Source organism: Xyrauchen texanus, chromosome 43 (genome assembly GCF_025860055.1).
Source record: "Xyrauchen texanus isolate HMW12.3.18 chromosome 43, RBS_HiC_50CHRs, whole genome shotgun sequence".
NCBI classification, from domain to species: Eukaryota; Metazoa; Chordata; class Actinopteri; order Cypriniformes; family Catostomidae; genus Xyrauchen; species Xyrauchen texanus.
This window is the reverse complement of record NC_068318.1, coordinates 1,940,053-1,957,181: the sequence shown is the minus strand read 5'-3', so window position 1 is coordinate 1,957,181 and position 17,129 is coordinate 1,940,053. Positions and strand designations below refer to the sequence as shown.

At 44.9% G+C, this 17,129-nt stretch overlaps 1 protein-coding gene across 1 annotated transcript in view; it reads right to left on the bottom strand.

Moving 5' to 3' along the window:
- Positions 1 to 17,129, bottom strand: part of pdzph1 (PDZ and pleckstrin homology domains 1) — a 63,281-nt gene that overhangs the window by 20,187 nt on the left and 25,965 nt on the right. Inside the window, exons 3-5 of the mRNA XM_052116282.1 lie at positions 15,043 to 15,213; positions 14,855 to 14,956; positions 8,998 to 9,108 (exon numbers count right to left, since the gene is read on the bottom strand). Coding sequence (XP_051972242.1) covers positions 8,998 to 9,108; positions 14,855 to 14,956; positions 15,043 to 15,213 — 384 coding nt within the window. The remainder of the gene's footprint in view (positions 1 to 8,997; positions 9,109 to 14,854; positions 14,957 to 15,042; positions 15,214 to 17,129) is intronic.

Here is a 17,129-nt window from a genome sequence, read left to right as displayed (position 1 = left end):
GTGCTCTCATTTCTGCAAAGGAGATTGGAGGGGTGGCTGTCCCCCTCCACCTTGAAGGTGTTGTAGCCTCTATACTGGCCCACCGTGATGCAGTGGACGTTAAGCCCCTGCGGGAGTGCAACCTGGTCATCAGGTCCCTTAAGAGGTGCCCAGAGGCTGAATCCTCCTAGGCTATGCCTGTTCCACTCACAGGGTCTCTCTGCGCCCCCAGTGGGCCCTCAGTAGAACCCCTCCTCTGTGTTCCCTCCTCTGAAGATGGCCCTCCTGATTCCGCTTGCTTCCATCAAGAGGGTCGGGGACCTGCAAGCACACTCTGCCAGCAACACTTGGCTGGAGCCCGGTCCGGCAGACGCTCACATCACCCTGAGACCCCCTAGAGCTATGTGCCCAAGGTTCCTACGGCCACCCCTTCAGGGCCAGACAGTGAACCTGCAAGTGACTGCCCCAGGAGGAGGCAGACCCAGCCTTATCGTTGCCGTGTCCAGTGTGTACTTTGCGCACCTATTTTGGACCGCACACGGAGCTCTATATGATTCCGAGCAGCTCTTTGTCTGCTGTGGTGGACATCGGAAAGGGACTATTTTGGACCGCACACAGAGCTCTATATGATTCCGAGCAGCTCTTTGTCTGCTCTTGCGGACAGCGGAAAGGGACGCTGTCCCCAACAGAGGTTTTGTCACCTATTTTGGAATGCACACGGAGCTCTAGATGATTCCGAGCAGCTCTTTGTCTGCTGTGGTGGACATCGGAAAGGGACTATTTTGGACCGCACACAGAGCTCTATATGATTCCGAACAGCTCTTTGTCTGCTCTTGCGGACAGCGGAAAGGGACGCTGTCCCCAACAGAGGTTTTGTCACCTATTTTGGAATGCACACAGAGCTCTAGATGATTCCGAGCAGCTCTTTGTCTGCTGTGGCGGACAGCGGAAAGGGACGCTGTCCCCAACAGAGGTTTGTCCAAGAGGTCATCAATGCCCTTACACCGGTCAATGAGCAGGACACAATTATCTTGCATTCCCTTATTCTCCATCAAAAGAAAGCCAGCAAACATGTAAGTGCGGCAGTTCTTGGGCCGCTCACCCGCCCCAGCCACTCTTGCGGGCTCATGGGGTAGTACACTCCCCCGGACGTCCTTCCCGTCTGCTCTGCCTCGCTGCAATCCTCCCATCCCTGGGCGTGATATAACCAATCATCCCCCTGGTGCCATTAGTGCAGTGGCTGGGAGCCTGGTTAGCGTTTTCCAGCCCGTTGCAATGGCTCATCAGAATGATCCATCTTTGCTACACGATCCAGTTCACCAGACGGCCGCCCAGGTTCAGTGGAATCCTCACCATTGCGTTGCGGGGCGAGGATGCCTTGGTTCTTCGGGCGGAGGTTGCCACCCTTCCGGCAAAGGGAGCGATAGAGCCCGTCCCTTTAACCGAGTCTCACAAGGGCTTTTACAGCCCTTATTTCATCATGCCCAAGAGAGGGGGTGGGTTGCACAGGCTTCCAGATGCAAAAGCGCATCGTGGCATCAGTACGACATCAGGATTGGTTCATGGCCATCGACCTGAAGGACGCGTATTTTAACGTATCGATCCTTCTTCAATACAGAGCCTTTCTTTGGTTTGCCTTCGAGGGATGAGCATACCACTACAAGGTCCTCCCTTTCGGTCAGTCCCTGTCTCCTTGCGTCTTTACCAAAGTCGCAGAGGCTACCCTGGCCCCGCTAAGGGATAAGGGCATTCACATCCTCAATTATCTCAATGACTGGCTGATCCTAGCTCACTTGTGAGATCTATTGTGTGTGCACATGGACAAGGATCTTGTGCTTCAGCACCTCGTCCGACTGGGGCTTCAGGTCAACTGGGAAAGAGCAAGCTGTCCCCTGCGTGGAGCATCTCTTTTCTCTGTATGGAGTTGGATTTGGTCACCATGATGGCATGCCTTACGAACGAGCGTGCACAGTCGGTGCTGGCCTGCCTGAAGTCCTTCAGGCTGAGGGTAGCAGTGCCATTGAAATAATTTCAGAAGCTCCAGGGGCATTTGGCATCCTCAGTGGCGGTACTCCCCCTCTGGTTGATGTATATGAGACTGCTCCAGCACTGGCTACTGAATCGAGTCTCGAGGTGGGCATGGAACCACGGCACCCAGCATGTGACTATCATGCCATGGTGCCGCCATACTTCCAGCCCTTGGTCAGATCTGTATTTTATATGGGCAGGGTTTCCTTCAGAGCAGGTCTCAAGGAGCGTCATGGTCATGACAGATATTGGGGTAATACTAATACAGGCAGTATTGGGGCTCCTGCAATGGCATATTAACTACCTAGAGTTGCTGACAGTATCGCTGGCCCTGCGGAAGCTTCGGCCATTGATTCAGGGCAAGCACATGTTGGTCCGGACTGACAACACAGCGACTGTCTGTAGCGCTGTCTGTAGTGAACTTGTAGGGTGCGTTAGCAGAGACTGACACCAGTTTGGGAAAGCCTTTTGTGTTCAAATGTTGTCCTGTCTCTCGAATCTGAGTTTACAACCTCTGTGCAACATCAAACCAAGAGATGAAAATGTAAGAAAATACAATGATGATTGAAATAAGAAATTATTTTTAAAAGTACAAAAATTATAATATCCAACCCTAAGGACAAGAGTGGACACGTTGCATGTCGCAACTCGCCCGCTGCCTCTTCCTTTGGAACCAGCAAACATTGAAGTTTCTGCAAGCCACTCACATCCCAGGCATCTTCAATTGTGTAGAGGATGTGCTCTCATAACAGGTAATGCTCCACAGAGAATGGAGACCCCCCCCCCCCACGCAGTCCAGCTTATTTGGGAGAGATTCAGGGAGGTGCAGGTGGACCTGTTCGCCTCTCGAGAGTCCTCTTATTGCCCCCTTGGTACACCCTGTCTGAGGCTCACCTGGCACGGATGCCTTGGCACACAGCTTGCCTTGGGGGCTGCGGAAGTATGCGTTTCCCCCAGTGAGCCTCATTACACAGACATTGTGCAAAGTCAGGTAGGATGGGCAGCAAGTCCTGATGGTTATGCTGTGCTGGCCCAACCGGACTTGGTTCTCAGACCTGATGCTCCTGGCAGTAGTCCCTCCCTGGTGCATTCCCCTGAGGCAGGACCTTCCCACTCAGGGGCAGGACAGGCTCCCACAGCCAGACCTCTGGAACCTCCACATCTGGCTCCTGGATGGGACACCTCCACGAGGTGGCTGTATACTCTGAAGTGGCGTCTCTTCACAAATTGGTGTTCTTCCCACGGTGAAGATCCACAGAGATGCGTGGTTGGGTCTGTTTTGTCCTTCCTACAGGAGGGGCTGGAGAGACGTCTGTCTCCCTATAACAGCGTATCATGATACACTGGATGGGAGACCATCACCCCAGCATGAAGAGATTGAATCCTGCTAGGCAGCACCTGATTCCCTCTTGGGATCTCACTATGGTCCTACCTGTCCTACAGAGAGCCCCCTTTGATCCCCTGGAGAAGGCCAAGCTCAGCACTCTGTACCTGAAGGTGGCCCTCCTGGCTGTGCTCACCTATATCAAGAGGGTTGGGGACCTGCAGGCACTCTCTGTCACCAGCGCATGCCTGGAGTTCAGGTTGGCACACTCTCACGTGATCTTGAGACCCCGGCCCATTTACGTACCCAAAGTACCCACCTCTCCCTTTCAGGATCAGGTAGTGAACCTGCAAGTGCTCCCTTCAGAGGAGGAAGACCCTGCCTTGTCCTTGCTAGTTTGTGTCTCCAGTTCATGCCTATTACATCTATCTGGTCTGCACGCAGAGCTTTAGGTGCTAGTAGCAGCTCTTTGTTTCATTTGGAGGACAGCAGAAGGCGAAAGCTGTCTCCAAACAGAGGCTGGCCCATTGGATTGTGGATGCCATTTCTTTGGCTTACCAGTCACAAAACCTGCCGTGCCCATTGGGAGTCTGGGCGCACTCCACCAGAGATGTTGCGTCCTCCTGCGCGCTGACGAGGGGCACCTCTCTAACAGACATCAGTGGGTTCAGCTACACCAAATACCTATGCGAGGTTCTACAACCTCCTGTTAGAACCGGTTTCGACCTGAGTGTTACGGGATAACAACAGGTAGTCCAGGCAGCTGGTTGGGTGTATCGCTTGGATTAGCACCTTTCCCCTTTCGAGGTGATAATGTGTGCAACAGTTCCCCGCAACTGGTGAACAATAGACACCTTTTCAATTTCTTAATCACTGTTCGTGGATGAACTCGCGGAGGAGTAACACTGCCAGGCTCGGTACTCATGGTATACCCCTTTTCAGGTGAGCCTGTGCACTTGGGCTCAGTCCTCCATAAGTGGTGATTTTCCCCCCCAACTCATCTAGCTCTTTCAGGTCAAAGTTGGCAAAATAGTTGGTTTGGGGTCAGATAGTGTGTTTGTGGACAGCCCCAACCCGTATAGTTGGTCTGGGGTTCTCATTGGACAAATTGTGCAAAATAGTTGGTTAGCAGTCAGTTGGTTATCGGGTGGTCCAGGGGACTATTTGGTCAACATTGGGAAAAGCAGTTGGTTAGGGGGCAGATAGTGGGTCTGTGGACAGCCCTGCCCCCTCAGGGTGGTCTGGGGGTCTCATTGGTCAATTTTGGAAAAATAGTTGGTTAGGGGGTAGATAGCGGGTCCATGGACAGCCCCGCCCCCTCCGGGTGGGCAGGGGATCTCACTGGTCAATTTGGGCAAAAAAGTTGGTGAGGGGGATGATAGTGGGTCTGTGGACCACCAGGTTGGCACAGTGGTCTCTGGGGGGCATTGCATCCCACTCCCCCTTAAAGAAGATTTTAGGATTTAGAGAAATTATGACTCTGTGTTGAGGTGTGTCTTCATGGGGTCTTCAATGCTAATGATCACCAACACTCAGAAAGGAGTAACCACCTGAGTAGCGGGATTCCAATCAATTCAAACATTGAATAGTCTATAGTTTCCATTTTGTGCAATTATTCTTGTCTGAATATTTCAGAAGAACAAGGAAAAGGTTTTAGGAGATGTGAGACCTCCCACATAATCAGAGTGTGCTGTTTATACTGCCAGGTATGTTTCTCTGACTGTAATGTATTTTATGTTTATTCTAATAATTTGTGAATTGGCTAGGATTGAATTTATATAGATTGATTCTCTGACGTAAGCTTTAATCCTACCTGGGAAATAAATTGTTAATTTAGATTATTCAGGATTCTCCTGAACTCATTATTTCCAGTAGATTAGATAAGTCTGGTGTTACCACAATCATATGACCAGGATAAGAATATTACTGCAGCCCATGAATAAAAGAAGCAGTAGGGGCATCATTTTTGGGACTGTCTGTCACTGGCTTATCGCTCTGCTAAGCAAGGTGTATATATAGTACGTGACTAAGAATCATTTAGATATGAGCAAGCAGTAAGTGGCTTGACTGAATGATATTAGTTAACCGATTAGTTCAATAACTGAATTTGAGTTAACTGGCAACCTCACTATCATGAGATCTGCATAGTAATTTGGCTGGTGCATGACTCTAAGCAACATCCGGTTCCTAATTAATGAATAATGAGAATAGACCACACACACGCCAGAAAAGATTAACATGCACAGACCTGTGCCACTCCATTGGATTCTGCCAATGACCCAGTGGTGTGGCCCTCTTTACACTGTGGTTATAGAAAGAGAGGACAGAAAATGTTGCCCCTGATCTATGTGTCTGAATCTACTCACTCATTCACTATTCACTACATGGCAAATGCCAAACAGTTCACTATAGGAGCAAAGAGTGAGTGAACATGTGCAAAACTCTAACATAGCTAGAGACTCTACTGTGCAGTTGTGAAACACATGACTATACATCCCAAATGAGCACGTCTACTAAGAGATTTTGGTAGTGTTTAAATTTCTTAAATATTTTCCCTGCAAATGACAAGAAAGCATATCATTTTGTGAACTGCTGTGCATGACAATCAAGGTAGCATATACAACAAGGCCAACATAGCCTGTAAGTAATTACAGGTTTTAATTACATCCTGATGTCACTGTAACGTCATTAGTCACTTTTGCTCTTAATTAATCCAGCCCCTTTCTCTAAACGAGATTACCGATTAAAATGAGCAACATGTCTCCTCTCCGTCTATGCTCAATAGATGCTTACTGATACCCACTCATTCATTAATTGAATGAAGTAAATGGGGCGTATTCATTCAGTGGATCAATTCAATGATATGCTCCTTCACAGCCCACACTCCAGTGCTGTTGGCTCACACTTTAGTCAGTCTTTGCTGGTGTAAAAGCCACCAAAGCGCCTCACGCTTCAAACAAGTGCAACGTCGCTGCTGCAGCTGTTTAAATACTTATGTTCTTATTGCAAAGTCACAGACTTTTTTTAGAGGAGCAGAGATGAAAATTAGGGCCTAAGGTCTAGTTACACCTATCGTCTCCTTTTAAGAGTTTACATAAGCAATGTGTGATTGTGGGTGCCCATAGCTTTTAGCTTTCAGCCCTCTAGCTTTAAGCTTTTTAGTTTTGGCACATGTTGAGCAGTGAAGCAATTTTAGTTGATGTTTTTCATATTACAATATAAATCGTCTTGCCTTGCTAGACTGTGAATTGATGGGTCCCAGTTACCTTCACTCCCCTCGTGCAAAACAGCTGAATGTCAAATGATACTTTCCTCACAAGTGCTCTGGATGAGTAATATGGGGCTGATGAACACTGTTGTCTGTTGTCTTGGTATAATAGGCTTTATACCATGGTCTGTTCAGATACTTGATTCTGATTGGTTGGAATAACTGTGTTAAAACCATTTAATGCACAGGTAGTTCCAGTCAGTTTTAATCACTGTTCTATGTTAATGCACCTACTCTGCTGTCCTCCATATTGAGAAAGTTTTTTGCCTCTGTGACCTTTTTTGCACAATGACCTTGGGATGGCAGTATATAGTTTCAGAGCTGGGATTAACCATCACATCACAAAACGGCATCATCAGTCATGCAGTGCCATCTTTAAACCAACTGTGAAGTGCTACAGGAAACACAGAAAAGACACCAGTGTTAACAGCCCCTTATTACTTTCCCAGAGCACTTGTGAGGAAACTATAGTTTGACATTCAGCTGTTTTGTATAAGGTGGAAAGAAGGTAACCATCAATTGCATCTTTTGCTGTCCGGCAAGAAGAGGCAAGACGATTTAAATTGTAATATGAAAAATAAAAATGTCTTCACTGTTCAAAATGTCCTGCTAGAGCAAACAGCTAGAGGGTGGCCAGTGATCACACATCGCTACTGAAACTCTAATTGGAGACTGTTTCATAACAAAGCTGTTTTGCAATTGTGTAGCGCTACATAGCGATTTTATTCTTAAATTAATTAATCGTGCAGCTTTAATGGATAACATATGGATGTCTAAGAGGTCAAAGTCTACAGGTTTGGAGCATTTTGGATGATTTCCTCCACATCATGTACAGTAAGTGCTACTTTTACAACTATCACGTCAGCAACTCCTCATTCCTCATTAATGTGAAAATAACAAAGAATTTGAATTAAATATTACATGTTCTGAGGAGTGCCAAACCTTTTACATCATGTTACTATTATTCTGGATCGATTATTTAAATTCACAGTTTTTAAAAGTTTTGATCTCCAAAAAACTGTTATATCATAGTGCTACTTTATCTCTTTGTCTGACTTGAAGATGTGAAGATCTAGAATGGGCAGAACTGTAGATCTAAAAAAGCATTAGTTAAAATGTGCATAATGTGCACGGTGATGGAAACAGTTTATTTGCAAAACGATGACATGTTTTGTCCATTCGTGCATGTGTTATGAGTGTGTTGATGTGACTAGCCCTCAGAAAGGTCCGACATTGGCACACAATTTCTTTGAACATTGCGTTTGAAAAACTGTTTTGAGAGTGGGCGCTTGTATGCGGAGAATGGCGGAGTGTGGGTATCGCAGCTATTTCAGCCCCATTATGTCAGATATTACTCATATTCTGTAACATCTACTGGCAGCATTTAATAAAACGAGGTACAATTGCTACAATCCTGCAAACAAAACTCCTAGAAGCGAGGTCATTTAGATGTTCTTAAGTTAATGCGCATTAAGTAGTGGATAGAAATGCACAACAATTTGTATTTTCTCAAGTCAAATTTAAATGCACTTAAAGAAATTAGAAACATTTAGATGGAAACCCAGCTAATGGCAGTCCCCACAGTGCAAAGTTATTGTATTTTTGTATTGTATTGTATTATTATTATGTGATGACACACGGACTGTGATAAAGGCATTTCCTCTGCTGCATTCAAACGGGTTTCGTGATCCGTGCTTCTCACAAGCACTGTTTATAATTGCTTGCACTTAATGGTTGAGACCAGTCCGCAAACATACTCGTCTGCTTTGCGCTCACACACCTACATTATTTTCATTTTGTTGTACTGATAATTGAAACTTGCACTGTTGAAAATGATATGTGTTGTTTGGTTGAGACTGGTCCACACCTGCTCTGCGCTCATGGCTCTCTATCCATTGAGCTGTGCTGATAAATGGTCCGGCAAATGCTGTTTCATTTTGCTTTTGGAATGAGCAAAAATGTGCTCCAAGAAGTAAGATTAGGTTGACAGGGGAAGGCTCATTAATATTGATGAGGAAAGCACTAACTGATTCGTCAGTGAGGCGTGTTCACATGCCAGTCAATGTTTCTGAACTAACCGCTTGAAATGAGGTGGCAGGCCAGATTCAGCCTGCAAGCTTTGAGTTTGATACCTCTGCTTTAGAGAAAATAATACACAAATATTAGTATAATATTATAAAAGAAAGTTTTGAACTAGGTATTTGAAACCAACATACAAAATTACTGCTTTAAAAAAATACATATTGTGGATTTTGACTCCAAAATACTAAGATTCCCTGTGTGACAGCTTGGCCTGGTCTCCACTACTACTGGGGTTTACAAATGAAGCTTATCCATGAGAGACACTGATAATCCCATATGCTGTAGTGTTGTGTCTTGAACTAAGTGTTCCTTATACCTTGCCGTGCGAGGTCAGCTGCTTCTGAGTGTGGTACACTGGTGACATCAGTGCTGTTTACTGCCAGCACATAATCTCCAACCTGAAGCCCCGCTTCCTCTGCTGCTCCATCTGAAACAGAGCGGCAACATCTTTATCTTATAGAGCTGTTAAGGTTGTAGTCCACAAGCTCAGAAGAGAATTCACTGTGGGTTCCCTCAGGATTTTCCTATGGGGTTTTATAATGGAGTTTTTGATTTATGAGTAAAATAAGGTCAGTGGTTAACATTATTTGACAATATGTGAACGCTTTGTTCTACAACATATATTGCACACTTTCATAACACAAACGTGAATTTTGCAGCTCTTTTAAATTGCGTACTGTTTTTTAAAAATCACACGGCGGCTTCAAAATTCATGTTTGAGGTGTGAAAGTTTGCAATATTCTGTACGTTGTAGAACAAAACGTCCATGTATCATGAAGTAATGTTTACCACAGACCTTATTTTACTCACGTTGAAAAATGTCTCTGTTACGTACATAATCTTGTTTCCCTGAGGGGAACGAGACGCTGTGCTTGATCACTAAAGTATCACATGGTCTGAAGCCCTTATACAATCATGGCATTGTATGGATGATGGTGCTTAAGCGATGCCCCTAGGGAGCTACATCACGGGCTCCATAAAGGTACTCGCTTTCGCCCCATCAAGTGTGATTTTCTGCAAAAGGCATGAGCCTATGCAGCTGCTAGAGAGTATGGCCAGCTACGCAGCATCTCGCTCCCCTCAGGGAACCATGGTTACAAACGTAACTGAGACATTCCCTTTCGTGGGACTCGAGATGCGTAAGATCGCTATGTGAACAAAATACATTCACGCCATGCAAACAGTAGCTCCCAACTGTCTAAGCCCTGGTGCCAAGCATACAGTGGCGTACAAGCAAGCTAAAACATCTAATTAAAAGGAATTATGAATTTACTATTGTTCCAACAGACCTGGGAAGCAGGAGTCAAAACCCTCGTCCAGATTATAAAATCTAACAAACATATGTGGAGAGGGCCACCCTGCTTCCATACAAATGTCCTCCAAGGACGCAGCTCTAGCCAAATCTCATGAGGATGCCATGCTCCTCGTAGAATGGGCTGGAATACCCAAAGGCAAATGTAAACCGCACACTTCCTAAGCACTCAAAATTGCATCAATAAGCCACTGAGACTCTTTGCTTGGACACCGAAAAACAGAATCAGCAGCCGTACCGCCCGCCGAGAGAGCGAGGAAACTGCCCTCCATCATCACCCGAGCCTTGAGGAACTGAATCGGAGTTAAAGGGCGGATGAACACACATTCTACCTGTGTCCTCACGTGATCCAAGTAAAAGGTTTACGTCTGGGCAGAGATAGAATATTATAGTGTGTTATTCTTGTGTATCAAGGTTATTGCTTGTACAGTTTATATTCCGCTTATTCATGCTAATAAACTTAAGGTATTAATATAATGTACTGTTTCCATCACATCATCACGGGTGAGACCGGCACACTGAGTTTATCCATTAAAGAGCCAAAGACCGTGGGACGGTTTACGAGCCATTCACCGTGTCTCTGAGTGATAAATTAACAGCTGCTTTCTCCCCCACGAGCGCAAAACCGGCTTCAGTGCCGCCACTTTATTCTCTCTCTCGCTCTCGTACTAACCCCTCACAAACCCGTACACACATTTGGCTAATAGATAACTTGGTAATAAAGCTCATCTTTTTCCCTAATTTATCGTACAAGCAGAGACACGTGGTAAATAGGCAGACGCCATTAACTGGCTTCTCTCCGCCCACATTCGCAGCCATATTCTCTGCCCAGAAATCTCCACGAGAGTCACGTCCACCATTTTGCATCACTCCTTAAACATACACACACACACACACACACACACACACACACACACACACACACACCCATACATTCTTCTCATTTGTTATAGGCTTATTTTGGTTATCATATCTAATCATGTCACTGTTTAGTTTGTAGTTGTAAGTCGGAAGTTTATGGACTGCATTGTATTGATTATTAATTGTGGTGCTCCGGTGATATTAAACCTTATTAATATTCTATTGATTTTGATAATTGATAATTATCTGATTGTTGAATTTGAAGGATCAATAAGATAGTGTTCACTAGCATGGACCATGCCACAACGATGAAGATAAAGGATTTTATTGAAATGGTTGTGTTTGAATGAAATAGGGAGGGAAAGGATGTTGAGGTCCTTGTTCTGGCCGATCGGGGAGTCTTGGTCAGGGAAACTCAGAGTGGGGGCTTCGTCTTGGAAGGTAGCAAGCCAGGTGACCATAAGACCCCCCAAGGTTTTGAATGAGCAGATACGGGCTTGAGCTCGACAGAGATCATTGAGATTATTGCATAAGTATGAATGATATGCTTCGGATGACCAGCGACCTAGGACTCTGATTGTTTCGTCCATACCTGTGCTGGTGGCCGTGGTGGCTGCTCTGATCTGGAAGGAATGGATGGAGTAGTGTTCGGGAGATATGCCGGAGGTGCTGAGGATATTTTAAAAGTGTTTGTTAAATCAGAATCTTGTAGCCATTTTTTTCTTCTCTACGAGAAAGTGGTTCTTGAGGTGATGAATGGTTGGCATATCTGGAAAGTTGCTCGTATGGACTGAGGAAGGAGTTGAGACAAAAAAATGTAGATGGGAAATTACTCCAAGTTGGTCAGTTTTACTGTAGTTTGTGGATAAAGTTGATTCCAGATAGGTAGGTCTGAATGGAGGATCCACAGATTTTTTGAATGGAATGGGCATGAGTGATGAAGTTGCAAATGGACCAAACATCTGTTAGGGGAAAAGGGTGTCCATAGAAGGAGTGGTATGCCTTGAAACAGTTCCAACCAGTCAGGTAAGCGAAGAGAATACTCTGGGCAAGGCCGTCTAGGATTGCTTCTCGTGAAGTATATGAAAGAACTTCCAACTGTGGATTTAGTTGAAGATGGAGGCTGAAACCAGTGGAACTTGCGTGGGGTGGATGTCTAATTCTGGAGTCAATGTTCTGAACTTCTGGAAGGAAAAACGAGACAAAGAGTCAGCTATGGTATTGTGGTAGCCAGGAATGTGAGCTGCTTAAATGAGAAACTGGTGTTGGGTGGATATTAGTGTTAGTCTGTGAATGAATAGCATGATGGCCGGGGAATGAGATTGGCCTTTATTTATGATTTTGACTACTGCTGAGTAATCTGAGTGAATTAGTATGGAGTGTCTGGAGCATTCGTGCCCCCAAAGGATAGCTGCTATGATGACTGGATAAATATAGAGAACATATAGAGTGCGGATGATGAGGGAACATCTGTTTGTAGGACAAAGCATCTAAACTCGGGCGGCCATTTGGAAGTGAACCAACGACCGCTGTAGTATCCCCCGAAGCCAGTGGAAGGTGCTGCATCTGTGTACAGCTGGAACGTCTTTGTGTTGAGTGATGTAGTCATTATATAATGAGAATATGCCATTCCATGAAGACAGGAATTTTTGCCAGGGGTGCATTTCCATTTTACAAGCTTAGTCCAGAGAGACTTTGTCATAGAAGGGGATTGTTGCTGCTTTTGTTAGGAGGTTGGAAAGGAAAGATTTTCCTTGGGGGATTATTCTGATGGCATAGTTAAGGTGACCGAGGAGCGCAGATGTTGTTTTGTGCACCTGACTGCTAGAAGATAATTTGATAAGAGCAGTGATATGCAATGTATTTTTGTGGGAGGCAGAGATGCTTGGAAGGAGACGGAGTCTATGGTGATGCCTAGAAACTCGATAGAAGTGCATGGCCCTAAGATTTTCTCTTTTGAAAGGGGAACACCTAGTTCAAACATATTCCCTGGCATGTTAAACAGTTAAGATTGTGGGGAGAATTGCCTTTATTTTACCTAGGTATGTATAAAAACGGCCCTGAAGTGTGTATACAGCAGGGACATTCATTTATCAAATCTCTTCCCAGGCATTTTGAGTGGGGAAGAGTGTATGAACATGGGGATATTGGGAACAAGCTGGTCAGCTACAACGGCCCCAGCATTCCTATGGGCCGTTCCTATACAGCCGGGCTCACCGGTCAATACATGATCCACTCTGCCGTGAGCAGCACTTGTTGTGAAAATTGCTATACAAATAAAAATGACTTGACTTGACTCCTATCTTCTCAGACACAAAGCCACAATCACATATGGATCCAGCACATGGAGCTCCAAATCTGGAGGTGGTAGAACTGGAACAAGTGGGTATAACACCTCATGGTGAGAAATTGCAAGCCTTGATGAAGCGCCGTTGTCCTCATTGGTCCCTTGTAATGTTTGGAAAAACCACGTTGAAATTGCTCTGAAATTTACGCTGTTAACAAAGTTATTACATGTTTTCCACTGTAAAGGGAGAAAAATAATCCTTGCTTCGACTTGAGTCACTAGAAACAAACAGGGACTTAGACAATTAGTGCATTGAAGAACAGAAAATCTGATTCGATGGCACCAAAGCGAGTGCCTTTATGGACCCTGTGACATAGCTCCGTAGGGGTCGTTGCTTAAGCGCCATCAACCATTGGCATGATATTAAAAGGGTTTCAGACCATGTGACACTCAGACAGGTGTCCCGTAGCGATCATACGCAGCTCAAGTTCCATGAATCGGAACCACATTATAAAACCCCATAGGAAAATCCAGAGGAAACTCATGGTGAATTAGACTTCTGGGTTCACCTACAAAATGACATCATGGCTGAACACCTCTATTAACTTTGAGCTCTGAATGCTACACTTATTAAACATTTCTGAAACAATGTCAGGGCTAACATGTTTTAAAATAACTGTAATGGAGTACTCTTTGTTTTTTTATAAAGATGTTGAATCCTTGCTTTACATATATAATTTTAATTTAAGATGCAGTATGCAATTTCTGTTGAAGCAAAGTTCATTATCAAGCCTGACTTCTTGTGGTAAAACTAACTAGAATATCACAATTACTAATCGATTACTTTAATCGATATATTAAATTATGCTGTGCATTTTTGCCATTATACAATATATATTGTTGAAATATCTTACTGAGTCTGTGTCATGCACTTCTGCAGTCCCATACTTGTATCTTTCACTTTGAGAGCTCCAGATGCCTAAAAGTTGTAGCCATCTTTGATTTTTAATGGGAATGACAATGAGGCATCTATTCAATGGCACGAACGGTATTCAGATAACAGATTTTGTCTGGCATTATTTGTATACTGAATGTTTTTGACAGATATTTTATCAATGTTATGTGAGCGGAATGATCCAAAAACACTTTAAACTGTAGTACAGCCCAATGAAGTGACTGTAAGTCTACCCCTCATTGTCATTCCCATTAAAAATCAAAGATGGCGTTAGCGGGAAAAAGGTCTATTTTATTGGAAATTCTGTTGAAAGACCCTACAGCATGGCTAGTAATATCTTGACTACTTTCACAATCTCCCTTCCCTGATGGAGGGAACAAAATGTTGTGTTGATGTAGTGACACTAGGAGTTGTCCTTGGGAGCCCCAAACACCTCTGATCTTTGAGAAAAGGCCAATGGGAATTGGCGAGTGGAATTTACATGCCACTCTCCTGGTCTTACGGGTATAAAAGGAGCTGGCTCACAACCACCCATTCAGGTTTTGTGCTGAGGAGCCGAGACAGGGTCCCTGCCATTTCAGCGGGTAGGTCAGTGTTGTGGCAGAAGGGACACAGTGTATTGTTACCTCCATCAGGGAACGGTAACCAGGACGTTCCCTATCTGTCACTCAATCGACGTTGTGTCGATGTAGTGACACTAGGGGTCCCTCTATGAAATGCAAACAGCATTGATAAAATCTGTAATCTTGATCCCTTACTTGTGTCCACCTCAGTGACCACAATGGGTTTGGAAAACTGAATTCTGAAGCCCCAGGGATACTCGCCCATGCCTTTGCTGATCTTCACCGTCCGCTCACAAACTGAAATAAATAATGCATATTTAAACATTGTTTATTAGATACATCCAATAGTAACTGATACACTTCTTAAAATGTTTAGAACCTACTTGCTGCTGGTCGTGTGTGGCTGCTGTGACAGTGTGGACTCTCATTCTGGTTAACATCATCTCCACGGTATATCCATGTTGCAGAGTGAAATGTCTCAGTGTAAAATCCTCTGTCCTCAATATATCGCATTGATATCTCCACTGATCGAGTGTCCTCAGAGTTCATTGTTTCTTAGTTGCAAATAAAGATTCAAATGACAGTTTAGCTAAAGAGAAGACAAGATTTAATATAAAATAACTTTCTATCTACTGCACATTCTGACACAGTCAAAAAAAAATTCACAAAACATTTCTCAAAACACAAGACAAACTACCAAATAACTTCACATTACTGCATTTATGTTTCTCATGATCTTAAATACAAAGGCTTTAGCCTAAATTATAGAAAGTAGTTTTGCAGACAAATATTAATACATTAATTTATTACATAATTTCTTTACAAAATGTCTAGGTAAATTGGGTCAAATATGTATCACAAATGAGGTCTAACTTTGCTGCTAGAAGTGTATAGAAGGAGATTGCTTTTGTTCCCTATCTGTCACGCACTCGACGTTGTGTCGATGTAGTGACATTAGGGGTCACACTTGGGAGCCTGAGACACCTCTGATATTTGATAAAAAGGCCAATGGGAATTGGTGAGTGGATATAAAGGAGGGGGCGTGCATACCGCTCATTCAGATTTTATCTTCGGAGCTGAGCGGTCACTATTTCATTGAGAAATAAGCAAGCTGAATTCCCACGGCTTCCATTCACCTCTGCTGGATCCTTACACCACATTAAAGCAACTTTATCCCCTCTCTGCATGGGTGCACTACAGAGATCGCCCCTGGGTGCCTCGGCAAATCATTTAGAGTGTATTTTCCTTTCTAAAAGAGTATATTCAATGGGAATTGGCGAGTGGATATAAAGGTGTGGGCGTGCATATCGCTCATTCAGATTTTCTCTTTGGAGCTGAGCGGTCACTATTTCATAGAGTAATAAGCGAGCTGAATTCCCACGGCTTCCATTCACCTCTGCTGGATCCTTACACCACATTACAGCAGCTTTCTCCCCTCTCTGCATGGGTGCACTGCAGAGATCGGCAGATCATTTAGAGTGTATTCTAAAAGAGTATTTTCATTTCTAAAAGAGTATATTCTAAAAGAGTGCCACACATTGGAACAGTTTTAATTCCCTTTCCGATTGTGTGTTATTCCTGGATGTGGTCGATATCTCTCTCATTCAGACAGCCAAGATCGCTGTCTTTCGTGCCTGGGCACTGCCCACACTGAGACATCTTTCGTAGATGCATCATGTCCTCATTGTGAGGACATGACCATGGCAACGTTGCGGTCACGGCTCACTTTCAAGCCACCCCAGCAGCTCCCTGCCTTGGTCCTCCTACCTATGAGGCCAGCACGGCAAGTTCTGGGGCATTTTGGGGACCACAACCTCCTCCACTGTAAATACCCACAGACCTCCCATTACCCAGAATGATCGTTTGCTCCGATTAGGCACTTGAGGATGAGTGCCCCCTCGTCCCAGGGCAAGTTCGACCTGTTGTTCGTGCCCACGAAAGTGTTGAGCTCTCGAACACAGCATCGGAGAGCAGGTTCATCCTGTCAGGCTCGAAAGCCTTGGCCGGGCTTCCCACTTCAGGTGAGGTCAGGGAGGATGGGGAGCAGGTCATCCTAGTAGAACCCAACCGGCCCACCCAGACTTGGTTCTCGGTACTCACGCTCCTCAATTCAGACCCTCCCTGGCAAATTCCCCTGAGGAAGCACCTTCTCTCTCAGGAACAGGGAACCATCTGGCACACGCAACCAGACCTCTGGAACCTCCATGTTTGGCCCCTGGATGGGACACGGAAGACCTCAGTGTCCTACCACCTGCCGTAGTAGACACGGTTACACAGGCAAGGGCCCCCTCTAATACAAGGCACTGGAACGCCTTGAAGTGGCATCTGTTCGCTAAGTGGTGTTCTTCCCGAAACGTGAAGATCCCCAGAGGTGCGCAGTCAGCTCAGTGCTTTCCTTTCTGCAGGAGATGTTGGAGGGATGGCTGTCCCCCTCCACCTTGAAGGTGTAAATAGCCGCTAGAGCGGCACA